General features: G+C 32.6%; 1 protein-coding gene across 4 annotated transcripts in view; it reads left to right on the top strand.

Moving 5' to 3' along the window:
• The first annotated feature begins 1,597 nt into the window (after nt 1-1,597).
• LOC116345819 (probable 3',5'-cyclic phosphodiesterase pde-5) overlaps nt 1,598-15,692 on the top strand; it is a 24,452-nt gene continuing 10,357 nt past the window's right edge. Inside the window, exons 1-3 of one of the 4 annotated variants that reach the window (XM_031775513.1) lie at nt 1,598-1,791; nt 6,800-6,968; nt 7,219-7,311. In XM_031775513.1, coding sequence (XP_031631373.1) covers nt 1,639-1,791; nt 6,800-6,968; nt 7,219-7,311 — 415 coding nt within the window. In that variant the 5' untranslated portion in view covers nt 1,598-1,638. Of the gene's footprint in view, nt 1,792-6,799; nt 6,969-7,218; nt 7,312-11,714; nt 12,422-15,692 lie in introns of those variants that run through there. The other 3 variants (XM_031775514.1, XM_031775516.1, XM_031775515.1) reach the window with 3 other exon arrangements.

Below are 15,692 nucleotides of genomic sequence, written 5' to 3'. Positions count from 1 at the left end.
TTTATTGATTCAAGATCGTGAAATTTTTCAAATCGAAAAAAAAAAAATTAAAGACAGACCTCCGCCGCACTGCTGCTAAAATTGCACATTGCCCTATCGGAGTTTCACTTTGTAAAATGTGGGTCAGTGCAGTTTCATACCACATTTTACAAAAAAAAAACTTGCCACAAAAGTAAACCTCATCGTATCTTTTCGAGTCATGTTTAAAGTAAAGTACGACTTTTGGTTACAGCACGTGACAATGACAATGTCTCAAAACGTATATATTATGTCTCTTGGTGAATGAAGGACCCCTCACGTAATACTATATATCTTCTTTTATACAATAGTTTGGTTTAGAGTTCTGGAACAAATGGCAGCACGGAAAAGTCGAAGATGGGAAAAATGTACGAAATGTTGTCGATTTTTCGTTGTGATTGTGTTTATGAATACGCATCTTCAACTCCATGTACAATGTACACATATTGGTGAAATCATCGAAATTGGTAAATCAACAATTCGGTAAAGAAATACCAGATTTTTGTCGAATGTTTGCCACAGACAATTTTGTGATTTTCTTTTTTTCGGCATACCAACATTGACACCGAAACAACATTCCGAAACGGAATTGTTTGGTTAGCACCACTAAGCCATACCACTCACACAAACCAAATCTAAACACATCGAAATTCATTTTCAGCTCATAATTGTACCAAAAATAGGTGATGGCAAAAGAAAACAATAAAAATGAAAAGATTGTTCAGTGAGCAATCGAGTGGAATGTAATCAAAAAGGAAAATTCGAATTGCGAATTTCATTCATACTACAACTGTTACCAACACAAAAGAATTCCTATGATATGATAAAAAGAAGAGAAGCGAAAAAAATGCCGCACGCGTGCTTCATCATAAGACGTAAGATAGAAACAACACCATCCACTATAGATGCTCTTTCTTTGCTAAATCAATTCATCCATCTTTTCATCGGATTTGATTCGATTCACTTTGGCATGTTAAGTTGCTATGTTTGATATTACGCTCTGTCTCTCTCAAGCATTCGCCGCTTAGTTTTTATGCTTAAATAGTTGTCATGGCATTTTATTGGGTGGAATTTTATTTAAGAGCGAGAAAAAGAATATTCAAATGTGGTAGCAGAATCGAGTAGCGACAGAGAACATTTGATAGGCTATGTTTTGTTTCAAAGTGGTCCGTACACGTGTAGATCTTGGTCGACGTTTTGGCATTTCCTAATTCTGACGTCTACTAGGTTATTGACCGCCTCGTTTTCAAGTGACGATTTCTTTGTTCGATTAAATATTACTATCCTTTTTTCAATTTTTATTACGACATTCCGATATCGAACGCAATGTTTCACTTTAATATACATTTTACCGGCTATTCACTTCACCATTATAAAGAGTAATAAGTACCATTTTACAAGGGATACGTATACTTCAAATGTTCGTCGCCGTGAAAAGTTATATTTAATTTGATTTCGACATTTCTTTTTGGAAAATGTCGTTAAAGTGTATAAATTGTTGAAACCGAAAGTAATTTAAAATGTTTTATGGACAAAAACAGTTTAAAGAAGCTTTTTATCGCAAAAATAGTATACCGTTGAAGATTTCTGTGTGAATTATTAGAAAAGAAGCAAATCATCATGATTTCCGCAAATACTACGAAAGATGATAACACTGACAATGACACCAAAAATGATAACGATAGCAACGAAAATGGAGTGGAAAAGCCGGATTATTTGAATGTAGAATGTGATCGAAATTTAAATATACGATGTGTTAGGACAGACTTTGAGGTAATACATTTTTATGATATACATTATTTAATATAGACATTTGAACAAAAAAAAACAACCGATTTAAATGTGAAAAAACAACGATTTAATACTAATACTTTCAAGTCAAATAAATCAAAATAAAAAACTATCTCCGATGTTGAAAATGTAGATTTAGCAATCACAAAAATAAGATGAAATAAACAATGAACAATTGATTAAGAGCGATTGGTTTTGTGAGAAAAAAATGGAATGTTTTTGCGAATTCTCATGAAATAGTTTGCCTTAAGAACATTGAGTCAAGTGGTAAGCTGCGATTATCAAATTATGAGAGCTTCTTTCACTGTGTTCAATGCGTGCCAATTCACGGCCACGAAGTGTATGTATTATGCACCGACTTCAAATGTATGTCCAATAAATCACTCAAACAGGCCGAAACAGTTTTTCATGAAATTTCAAACGGCTCATCGGAATTAAGTTAGAATAAACTTTCTATGCGCCATTAAATTTCCGATTTTGCTCTCAATTGCAACTGACATTTAATATATTATACTGGCACCGTCGACAGCAGGATTAACGAAAGCTACATCAGAATTGATTATATATTAATCCGTTTGGCAAAAAGTTTTCATTGTACGCACAGTTTTTGTAGTGGGCGTTTCATCATCACGATGGCCACAAATATACAGTTTTTATTTCAAAAAATATTATTAACATATCTTAATATTAATAACGATGGCATTATCATCAAATCTATGAGATTGGGAACTTTTTTATGCGAACGCAGCTGATCAGCGCCATCTCACATTAGTTCGAACTAGATTGAAAAACTGAATTTAATTCTGTAGCATTGAAATGAAAAAGAGAAAAAACAACAACAATAGCTCGGCCACACAGAGCTGTACATCTATGCGTGCTGATGCATACATACACATATACGCTTTCTTCATTCTTTCATTCCATTGTTATACGTATCTCACTGGTCAACAGATCTATGTAGCCATGTTACTGTTGTTGTTTTTTTTTCTCTTTTTCGATTCAATTCATTGTAACTAAATTGAGTCCAACTATGGAATACAAGATGGCACAGATGAGGGGAATTCGCATTTTGTCTCTTCATAGGCTTAGCCGGTTGAGTAACATATATTTTTAATGTGGAAAAGGAACATATTCTTTTGAATAAAATCAAATCACATATATTTTTGTTCGGCAGCCAAACTTTAGATAAGGAACAGTATCTGAAACAGTTTCTCAGAGCAATAAATGTAAGAAGGAGCAGAATTATTCCACAGTGAGGGGCACATGGATTCAATCATGATATTTTCGTGCATCTAGTTTTTGATAAGATTTCACTAGAAAACTAGAAAATTCTAGTGCGTGAAGTTGGCTCTCAGTACCTAGTTTTTCATATAAATTATATGGCCTTTGGTGTGAAGTTGGCTTCGTTTGTGACGTCATTCTTCGCACTAGATTTACTAGTTTTTCTAGTATTCACTATCGTGATTCACCCTATGGAAACTTTTTATCAATCAAAATAAATTGGTTCCCAGAACAAAATCAAATATAGAAAAAACTATTATTTCGTTTTTAGAATTTGCGACGTATAAAATTATTTTCTTGAAAATTTTTCTATAGAGTTATTTTATTTATTTACTTCCCGGGAGTAATTTATTGACTCCCCAATTGACATAGTTGATTTTTTGACCCCCAAAAAAATAAATTGATGTGACTTGAATGAGATAAAATGAAAATGGTGATCAATGGTACCAATGGTAGGCACTAATTAAGCACTAAATCTTGGCACCAAAAGAGGATGATTTTTTCAACCCCCAAAAATTCGATGCCCAAAAACCCACCCCCAAATTAGGGGATGACGGGAAATTAAGTCCAATGGGAGGCACTAATTAAGCACTAAATCTTGGCATCATCAGTTTTTTTTAATATATTTTAAAATTTTGAAAAAAACTACCCCTAACCCCAAAACAAGATTTCAACATTTTAACATTTCCATTTCACCAAGTGGTGCACCAATTTTTATTTTTGTCGCACTAAATGGCACCAATTAACCACTAAATCCCTGTATAGGTTTAAAGTCGCGCACTAAAAAGTGTCCCCCTGGTGAGAATTCACTCATTTTTACGGTCTCTATTTTCACTTGTCGCAATTCAAGAACATTGAAAATTCTCCGAAAATTTGTGCATTTCGAATATTTACGAACAAGTTTTTGTCAATTTACATTACTTAACATTTTTAATATAAGTTTAAGTTCAAATTTATTGACAATTTGCTGCAATTGCAAAGTGTCAGAGAAGAATTGCTTTTATATATAAAAAGCATTTACTTTGACATTTACTGTCTCCAAATTTATTCCTTGTAAACCCTAGGGGCTTGATACGGCAAAAAAATTCACAGGAATTCACGTAAATTCACACTTTTGAATCGAGTGGTTATTGATGAGTTCGGTGAATTCGTGTGAATAGAATGAAATGTGTCAAATTAATAAAGTGAGGTTATGATAACCGCAATATTTTTTAATTTATTATTTTTTCAATATTTCCGATTGTTTTCGATAGAAAATCGCTCAAAATTGAAAATAAAATTAATTTTTATTAAAAAAATATAAAAAACATTTGCAATTTTGTTACACAAAATATAAATATGGCAGTAATTTCCAACAGAAACTATTCACCACTATCTCACATATTTGAATGAACTCGCCGTAGAATTCACCGGAATTCATTCGTTTGCTGAAAAATTCAGTTAATTTGGATATTATTATAGAATCCAGTTGTTGAAAATTTTGAATTAAGCCCCTAGTGTGAACCATATTAAACGATTTATTTTCCAATAAAGAATGGTTTATCTGTCAATGTTCCATCATGACATTGCTCTAAATGTAAGTTTAAAATTCAGTAGATGCTTCATGCGTAAATGGTGCTTTGGATTCTTGGTTGAAAATGATGCCTTACGGCAGATATATGCACAGTGTAACTTTGCACAATATATTGTATCATAGTCATTGTGGCAAGATTCTTGAGTTAGTTGGTTTACTATAAGTTACAAACTGACGCAAATAAAAAATTAAAATTGAATTAAGCGCCTGTGAATTCACAACAAAATGGGATTATAACAATAAATTGAACTTATATTTTAAATTTAAAAAAATCCAAATTGAAAAAGTTCTGAAATTGATTTTGGAATTCAAGCATGTAAAATCTTAGGTAAAATCCATTGTCATCGGCAATATGGATGTCGGTCAGTAATTCCCATGATGTGCACTTAAAATACTATCTCATATTTATTATGTACTGTTTGGTAAACACCTGACCGTATTGTTTATATTCCGGAGAGAATTTTTCCCTTATTTCTGTCTATCGTTTCCATCGTTAATATCACGCTTATTTATGCAGTTGGCTGTCGTCTGAATTGATGATGTTATAAAGAGTATATATAATATATATATATTTACATCAAATATAGCGAGAAAACTAAGTGATATAATAATGAACTTGCGCATTTTGAAACAAAACTAGAAGAGGGAGAAGAGAGACGTACGAACCAAGAATTTCAACAAAGTATGCAGAAAAAGTTTCTCGACGAAATTTAATCAACACGTTATTGCTCAAATAATGTTACATTTATGTAGAGGCAACGTGTAAGGGGGGAATATAGTAAACATGGGTTATGTACCGCTATTCACACCATAGTGACCACATTTGGGTGACTATGGATGAATTGCGAATTTAAAAAAAATTATAACATATCATGCGGACGAAAAGTGATTTTTATTGAAATTATGAAAAGTAAAAAACTCTGTTAATTCCACCAAAAATAACAATGTAATTGTCACGATTTCAATCAAATTTATCTAAAAATTCATGGATTTAAGAACCTTTTGTTTGTGATATTTTGGAAAAATGAAAATCATTCTTGGAATATAATGAAAAGGAAAACGTTCGCATAGAAACTTCCGAAAGCAGAAAGAAAAAACCTTTCAAATTGAAAGTTTCGATTCAAAATATAATTCAACATTTTCAGTAGAGATTCGTCGACAAAAATACAACATTACGACCTTCCCATTCAATTGACCCAACTAATTTAGAAATATCCTTTCCGAACCACTTTCGCAGTCAATTTGCATGATACGCCATCGTATTATTATTTCGTTACCATTATCCATGTTTCACCACAGAGTGATGTTGCTGTCCATTATTCGTCCAATAAACACTATTGAGCAAATTATTCAAATATTCGATGCATATTCTTTCTTTTACGTAAATATTAAACAATTAGTTGATAATTTTGACACTCAATTTATGAAAATTACGTGTAAATGCCATCATTCCAAAGATTAAATACAGTGAAATTGATAGAGAGAAAAAGAATTCTTGTCCAAATACAATTCGTTTATTTACTGTGTCACAGAAACACACACACACACACACACACACACACACACACACAATTCATTGGCAATAGTTCAATTTTCGATTTGCATTCATTCGATTTTGTGTGTTGTCCCATGCAACCGAATATCGACAAAAGAAATGGTTTCTTTTTATTTTTGTCTAGTTGTCTGATGGGAATTGAAATGACAATAATTTTATTGACCTTCCTTCCACTGTAAATTCGTTTTTTGCCGCGACACGCATTTTTATCGTGGCCGTCGTTGTCGCTGCAAATGAAACAATACATCAACTCAATCGCACATGCAATGTAATAGTCTAATGAAGATTAAAGCTATTGTACTTCGATCAATTGCTTCTTTTCCCTCCCACCTACTCGCGTTGTATGTTTATGGCATTCACTTTGTTGTGAAATCAAAATGAACTCGCCCCTTAATTAGTCAGACTTTTACCTTCAAATTGACAACACGGGAAACGGTATATTCAACAATATAATTTCACCGACAATCAAATTTCGACGACTTTAAGCTAAAGAAATGACCGCATTTACAAAAAAACACTACTTAAATTACTCAATTTTTAAATAATTTATATTTTTTTTTAATTTTTAACATTTTATCCAGGTCGAAGTATTTATTCGAAATTTAGGCGACAACCGAATGGCAGAAAGCACTTTAGTCAATAGTAGAGAGGATATCAATGAGGAAATGATGACTAACACCCAAAAAATGGAATCACGATCAAATAAATCAACATTGACTGATTGTTTTAGCATAAAATCCAAAACGTCAGGTATTCATTTTGTTCGGGATCGTTTTTATACTTAAAAAAACATTCAATGTATTGTGGTGATGGCATGTAAAATACTTTGTTTGAACCTTAGTTGAAAAACTTCTCGTCTTTTGCATTTTACAACGTAAATGAATGTATTTTACATAGGTACCAACGGTTGATGTAACCGTAACGCCTTTATAGACACGCAATTGCTCACCACATTATGGTAATATAATTCTCATCATTAAATATTTTCTATTAATTTCAGTGCACAATCGTAATCAATTACTTAATGACAAGGCATATAAAGGGTTGCAAATTTTTCCACAGAGTCTCTCCCAACAGGAGCAATTCAGAAGCGGTAAGTGTAAACTTTAATTCTTATTATTATCGGCCGTGATGACGCTCGTGCCACATCAATTTTATAAATTGTTTTGTGAATTTGTTAATTTGTAAACATTTTTAACTAAGTCTTACTAAGTCAATTCAAATTGTGCTATGTGGAGTGTGTAGCATCTATATTGTGCATCTGGGTATGCTTTGACAAGATATTGAATAAAAAAAGAGACATTTTCGGTGATTTGATTGGTCGAAAGTTTCATGCCACGTTGTCAAAGCTCATCAATGGATGGATTATACAAAATTCATGAGAAATGTAAATATTTTAAGACATTCTTGTCTGGATAAAGACGTTTTTCAAATTTATAAAACAAAAATCTGTCTCTTTCTTACTGTAAAATTAATATAGACGCAGAAAATAAACGATTTGGGAAAAACCCATTGGAACCGTTTGAAAAATGTATATATAATCTTTTTATGTCTTTTGAGATAATTTTTGTGATATGTCAAAATGAGGTGTTCCAAATCGTTTTTTTACGACCATTGAAAGTATAGGGAAATATATGTGTCGCTAAGAATGAAAATGTCCATAAGTGAGAGCAAGAGAAGTGATCTTTTAAATCCCATTCATTCTTAAGGGCACATATCATGTCACACTGAAAGTACCGTGTCTGGCCTTGTGATTGAAAGAAAAGTAGATTGAAAGGTATTGATTGGGATTTGGTACATTTATTTGCAATAAATAATTTTAGGCGATAAATTTATGAGATATAAAAAGGGAGAAATTTCAACAAAAATGGTGGCTCTTCAAACTTTACTCTACTTTTTTCCAATGAAGGCATACAAAATTCAACGAAATGCTTACGATTTATCGTCAAAAACTATTATTTATTGGTAATAAAGAATCAGGCGCTCAGCGACAAAATATTTACACTGTCAATCACAACAACAATAACATTGTTTACAATAGGCTATGTACGTTTGACAGTGGATTTGGCCGCCTGGTTCTATATTAGATCTCAATCAGCGTTAAAACGAGCTTTACTTCTTAGTTTATATAATGCAGTGACATATAGTCTACCATAAAACTTTCAATCGTTTCCTCTAAAATTTTATAAAATGCATCCACCCTCTTCAATAAACATTTTTAATGGAATAAAAAGAAATATTCATTCCGTTCCAATACTGAGATAAAATCACATTGAACTGTAATGAAAGTAATAATGAACAACGAAGGCTATACACAAGGAACTCTATCAATTTTATTACATATGACTTTCTTTTATCATTTCAAGAAGGCTTGTGAGGTGGATGAATCGTAAAAACACATTAGACAGCACGTCATATCAATAATAATTGATTTGAGTTTATTTGCGATTCATGCGTTATCAGCGATTATCAGAGACTGTTTTTCAGAGCAACATATGTAAAGCTCTGAGGAGCCTCAGTCAGGAGCAAAATGTTAAAAGTGTAGAGAAATATTTCGAATGAATAATATTAAAATTTTAGATTCAATGCCGGAACGTTTACCGAAAATACTTTTACCTGAACGAAAATTCGGTGCCGGTATTCTAACATATAATTTCGATTGGAAAAAACAATTGAATCCATTGTTTCATATACAAAACAATAATTCCGGACGAAATTATTTGGCTAGAATAGCGCCACTGGAAATCTTGTTATGGTTGGAAAATTCTGGTTTTTGAATTTTCAATTGATCGAGAAATTTAGACTGGTCACTGCTCCTTAGGCTCCTCAGAGAAAAAGTATATATGCGTTATATATCAGCATTTTACATGCATTTGATAAAAAAAAGTTTTGTGCATTATGGCATTAACATTAAATGCAGACATTAAGCATTTGAAATAGGGCAAATTTCATCTAATAACTGTAAAACATTATGCATGGACAATGGACACCCACCATGGTGGTAGACACGACCAAGTACAGGATAGAATTACAAAAGAAAAAAAGAAGGAAAATTCATGAAACACAATAAATTATAATGAATTATAATGATGAAAATGTTGCGTGGACTGGCAGCTTTACATCGCATCACGCTTAACATGAAACGTTTTCATTATAAATGGATATTAGATATACAGAATTTCTTCGGTACGAAAGAAAAGTATAAGTTGTTGTTTGAAAAAACAAAAACTTTGAAATTGTATGACAGAGTGCTTAAAAAAGAATCTACTAAATACGAACAATGAATAATAAGTGCATAACAGACAAATTTCCTCCAATAATTGATTTATACAAATGACGATCAATTTAAATTATAAAGCCAAATATAATTTTCAAACTTATCTACAGTTTTTTTCGCATCATAAACGTAAATAAGCATAAATCATTTGTGTGTGGTAAGGATTGTGTAGCGAAAATGTTTTAGTTTCATTTTTATTTTACCATGTTAAAATAGAGTTAGACTTCGATAATTAAAATTCCATTAATTTGAATTGGGAGTGTCGACGAAGCGAGGGGGAAACCACGGATTCTAATATGTGCTAATTTTTTCTAATATTTCTAGTAAAACGCCATATGACATGTACATTTGACATCTTTCTAATATGTTCTAGTTTTTCTAGTATCGAGTTCGTGGGTAACCCCAAGCGACGAAGTGAATCTAATATTTCGAATTCCAGGTTCAACTGTACATCTAAACCTAAAATCAGTATCAGTAAATCTAAGAGATAGCTGAACGCCATCAATCAAGATATTTATATAATTAAGGATCCGTATCTGATTCGATTTGATTAATTTTTTTGCCTTCAGTGTGTTTCATATAATGCTCGATTTCAAGTGGTTTTGTAGATTAAAAATCAAATTGTACAATGAACTACGCTTTAAATTGTTTTAGCCCTGATGAGGAATAAAAACATATTCGAAACGTTGGCATAAACGAAATAACAAGTCGTTTGGCTTTCAATGACTGAAAAAATCCATCAACTTTTGAACGTATCTGATTCGGTTTCTATTTGCATTCTATCGATAAAAATAGTTTCGTTATAATTTTGCGGTGCAAACAAATCGTCATCGACATGATGCTGGATGTGAATTCACCTCAATCATACTGGTCCCCTACGTATCCATTTTACGGAAATTACACATCCACAATAAAAACGGATGATTTATTTTCTGCTATAACATCAAACCAAACTCGGTTCAGCCATCCATATTATTGTTGTGAAAACATACCCACACAATTTGTTCATCTTACCTGTGATTGTCATTAATCTGTGATGTCGTATTAAGCATTGTTCCTTAATAGCTCTGCAATCAGAAAATGTGTGCCATGCATCAATGCTTCCGATTGTATATCGTCATTTATATATTGCATGTTTAGGAGAGGATGGTGGTGGTGGTGGCAGCGCACTGATGAGTATTCCAAACATTATCTAACTGCCTTTCTCTTACTTTTGCCGCATTGTAAAGCACAAAACAGCGGGTAAACCAAACAATTTCTTTTTTTGGGGGGGAGTGTGCAAAAACGTACGCGTCCGCCGATAATAAGCTACAACATTCAACGGATCATATACGATATGAAAAATCCTTTGGGATATACGACGTACGTCGTACTTATATATAGAAGTGTGTATTGTATATGGAATGTAACAAGCAACAAATAAGAGCTTTTTTATCTAATTCTCCCAATAAAGCAACACAGTGAACGATGAATCGTTTAAAATAGATCCAATCAAAGTACGGGATACATTGTATCCGTCTATGTGTATATACGGTGCGATTTCAAATACACATCCAGGCAGAAGAGATAGGGAAAATGCGATATTATCCAGTTTGTCAATATATTGAATAAAATCTTTAGAACAACGTATCTAAACCATGTGTCACAAATATAAACATTGAAAAGCTTTAAGTCAAACTTTTCGACGAATAATTATGAAAATCGCTTTACATCAAATGCAACGACGAAAACATTTTGTCGAATTGCGAGTGGTAAAGCTCATGAAATTATTCAAATCAGTTCGATTTTAAGCAACAACGCTAAAGATTTTCAATAAACGCATATTTTGTTGGTTTGCTCGCTTCGCGATCAGCACGAGCACATGGCATATTCATTTATTTTCCCAAAGAATACGCATCAACCAAAGCAGTAAACATACAGTGTGGTTTGCGAACGCATTGAGTACAGTGTAATGTACCGAAAATGTATAAAGTATGTGTACAGGGCATGTGATGTATCGCGTATATTCTTTGTTGATGTGACTTAGATTCTTGTGTCGCGCACTCATTCTTGGTGTGTATATGGGTACAAAGTATATGGAAGGGACCTGTGTGTGCCATTTTATCAAATGACCAAACCATTTATACGACACGTAACACGGAGATAATAGCATTCGGCGCGCACGTTCCTTATATACACACATTTCATTCAAATGGGTTTTCAGTTTAGTTTGTGCACTTGATCCGTAAGCATCATTTTTCGCGTACAGTATATATAATTTGTTATTTGGTTTTGCGAAGACGGTACGGTGTTCGCGTGTTTCTATTGCTTAATTTTTGATTTTTATACACACAGTTGTTTTTTTGTTTGTTACGGTCTGTTTACATTTCAAAAAAAAAACAGAGACAATTGTGAAATGAGTTTTCATTTTCTATTTGAGTTGGGGTTTCTTTCTTCAATTTTCGGTAAATTGTTCGAATTAACGAAAAACTGATACGTATATACAAAGCAAACATATCTTCACAGTTTACGAGAGAAATAATTGAAAGACGCAGATTTTAGCTGAAGTTTTTTTTCTCGGTTATTTGTTTACACAAAAAGAAGAAATACGCGAGACGGGCTTTTTGGATTATAATAAAATTGATGAGTTTACCAATTAGAGCAATTTCATGCACCGGGCAAATGCTAGAAATGTTTGTAATAAAATCACGAATAAACTGAGTGAATTCAACGAGCATTTTGTTTTATATCATTTTCGCTGTATCGAGTGAACGAAACGAAAAATATAAACACACACATACACACACATCAAGTGTGCTTAGTTAATATTTGGGGTTCGGCAACGAAAACATTTCTTCAATTAAAGTGCATCAGGATTATTCGATCAATTACGCTTCATCGAAATACCCAAGCATTTTACTGATAAACGCAATAAAAACACCGATGGGTAAATACATTCCTTTTATTAATTAATTCTTTTTGTTTTTGTAAATATGCAAAACAGGTACATCGATAGAATAACATATACTAGAAAATCATTGAGTGATTGCATTTCGACGTGAGTTCTTGAGTCTATAAAAAAACATCAATTTAACAGAACAAATGAATTCACTGATAACAAATGAACAATTCAAAAACGAAATTGAATATGCAAATATCAATATATGCAATGGCATCCAACGGTATGCTACACAAGCGCTTATTTTCATCATATATGTATAATATTATTGTATTCACACAGAAAACGAAGAAGAAAATAAACAAAACAAACATTCCGCGCATCAATTAGCAGTGTTCGCATTAGAGATATCACTGAATCTCCACAAGCAGAAAATTAGCTCACTTGTGAATTGTAATTTTTCTTATCTAATGTGTGCCTGTGCTCACACGCTCATTGTATTATACTGAAACGGCAACCAATGTAACAGTCACAAGTTGAGTCCGGTTGGTTTTTGTGTATTTGTACATTTAGAACGTAGAAAAATTGAAAGAGAAAAACAAACGTCATTGACTCTGTGAGAGATCCCAAATAAATAGTCATATAAATTGACTCCGGCAAAAACATTCAATTTATTATTATATTTTAAGAACGTATCGACTTTGGTTCGGTCGGCATTTAATTCATCCGATTTGCTACAATTTAATTTTTTTCACGTCTCTATCCCTCTATCGGCGTGCGCCATTTGCGTTTGCTTCACTTTCTAAACACGTACCACACATATAAATGATGATATTGGTGGCTTCAGTGCATCTTTATATTTCATTTAATTGAAGCGCATAAACGCGGTTCGTCATCATTGTCAGATACAGCTACGTTGTCGTTGTCGTCGCCCTCAGTAAATATACGGCCACGAAATCCCATTAAAAACGGAAAAACTCATCAAAACACCATTAAGAATATAAAAATAAATAATAAATAGAAAGAAAATGAGTGATAGTAGTTACAGAAAATTGAATTGACATCTACATTGACAAAGAATGAGAGGGGGGAGAACCAAAAGGCTATTGTCATAAAATAACATTTCCTTAGTGCTGAATTAATTGAGCGCTAAATCGTGATAAACGTTTTAAGATGCAGTGAAGAGCAAGAAATGCCATACCTATAAAATGTGTTATCGACACAATTTTTAGAATCGCCGCCACATTGCATTTTATTTACTTACCGCACCTTACCGCATCTTTACGCTTATCTAAAATAAGATGCATATTGTTGTTGTTTGTAAGTTAATAAAACAGCCCATCGGTAATGAGCCAGTAAATTTTAACAACAAAAATGAGCTGTTGAGAAATGTGAAACTTTCGACACAAGTTGAATACAATCACAAACTAAAAGTCCGAACAAACTAAAAGTTGTTCGTAAGTTATTATCACCACCACACACCTCCTTTCCCACCTTACGGCCACGAACAAATATAGATTTGAAAATAACTTGTTGTTATCTATATGGTATCCTTTATTTGTCTCTAGGCATGAGTACCCAGCATGAGATTTCACATACTAATTGGGGGTACGATACCTTTGATTTGTTTTTATGCAAAAAGTTCGTTGCGAATATGACTCGCTGTCCAAAAAAGAACATTTTTATCATTTTGAATATGCTTGGTAATCAATGGACCCATTCTTGAAATGTGAGCTTATATATCAAATGTTTGAAAGAAATGTTGTCTGATCGACTTTTAATCCATTGGCTATTATTAATTATAGAAATGAAAATGTGGCTCAGGGACATAAGTGCCCGGACGGACGGACAAAAACAGTTAAAGTATATTACGTACGTACGGTCAAAATGTCCGTACAAACACGAGCGACATTAGTGCCCGTACGGATGGCCAATTCTTTTTTTTTTTTGTGCAACTATAGAAATGAACATATATATTTTTTAAAAATTCTTTGGAATACGTACGTACGGTCAAAAATATGTTCATGCGAGAAACATATCTAAACGTATTTCGTTTCGTATTTTGTTGATATAATAGTTTTTTATATTGGGCGTAGCGTCTGGTCTTTTTCTATAGTAAATTTATCAAAAAAATTATTATATACGCCGCAAATTCTAAAAACGATATAACAGTTTTTGCTATAGAATTTTTTTTCAAAAAAATAAATTTATACGTCGCAAATTCCAAAAACGATATAAAAGTTTTTTCTATCGTAAATTTTTCCAAAAAATTTCAAATAAATTACTCCCGGGGTACAGATATTTACCGGCATTAAAATTGTAATGTTACTAACCATTACATTAACATAAATGTTTGTAATAGCTACTACAATTGTATTAGATATTACTGTAATGCTAAAAATCTGACATTACAATTGTAATAGCATTACAGTAATGCTTCGTTACAATAACAATGTGTTAAAAATATAACATTAATATTGAGACTTTTAAACACAACTTTAAGTTGAAAATATATTTACAATAGATGGCGTTTGTGACTGCTCTAAGCTCATCATTGAAATTGATCTAATCTATCTAATTGAGTAATCTATTTACTCCCCGAGAGTAATCTATTTTCTCCCAGGGAGTAAATAATTTACTATAGAAAAAATAAGTATATCATTTTTATCAATCAAAATAAATTTGTTCCCGGAACAAAATCTAATATAGAAAAAACTATTTATATAGTCATTTATTTATTCCCCGGTAGTAATCTATTTACTCCCCGGGAGTCATTTATTTACTCCCCGGGAAAAAACAAGTATATCATTTTTTTCAATCGAAATATAGAAAAAATATTATTTCGTTTTTAGAATTTGCAACGTATAAAATTATTTTCTTGGACAAATTATGTATTATAGTTATTCTATTTACTCCCCGGGAGTCATTTATTTCAGAGTATTGCTCAGCGCTGCTGCCATCCACAGCATATTAAAATATCTTGCTGAGAATGCGTCGTCCGTCGCATGCGAAGGTACGTGGCAGTTTTTACATCACAGTGAACAAAAATGTATGCATTGTTCTCTTCACGATTATGTGACTCAAAACATTCAAACGATTGATTAGAGAACAATGCATGTATTGTTGTTCGCTGTGATATAAAACTGCTACCTACCTTCGCATGCGACAGACGACGCATTCTCAGCAAGATATTTTAATATGCTGTGGATGGCAGCAGCGCTGAGCAAAACTCTGATTTATTTACTCCCCGGGAGTAATTTATCTACTATAGAAAAAACAAGTATATCATTTTTATCAATCGAAATAAATTTGTTCCCGG

Source organism: Contarinia nasturtii, unplaced genomic scaffold (assembly GCF_009176525.2).
Source record: "Contarinia nasturtii isolate CC-2019 unplaced genomic scaffold, AAFC_CNas_1.1 Cnas_scaffold_1371, whole genome shotgun sequence".
NCBI lineage: Eukaryota > Metazoa > Arthropoda > Insecta > Diptera > Cecidomyiidae > Contarinia > Contarinia nasturtii.
This window is presented reverse-complemented; position numbering and strand designations above follow the sequence as displayed.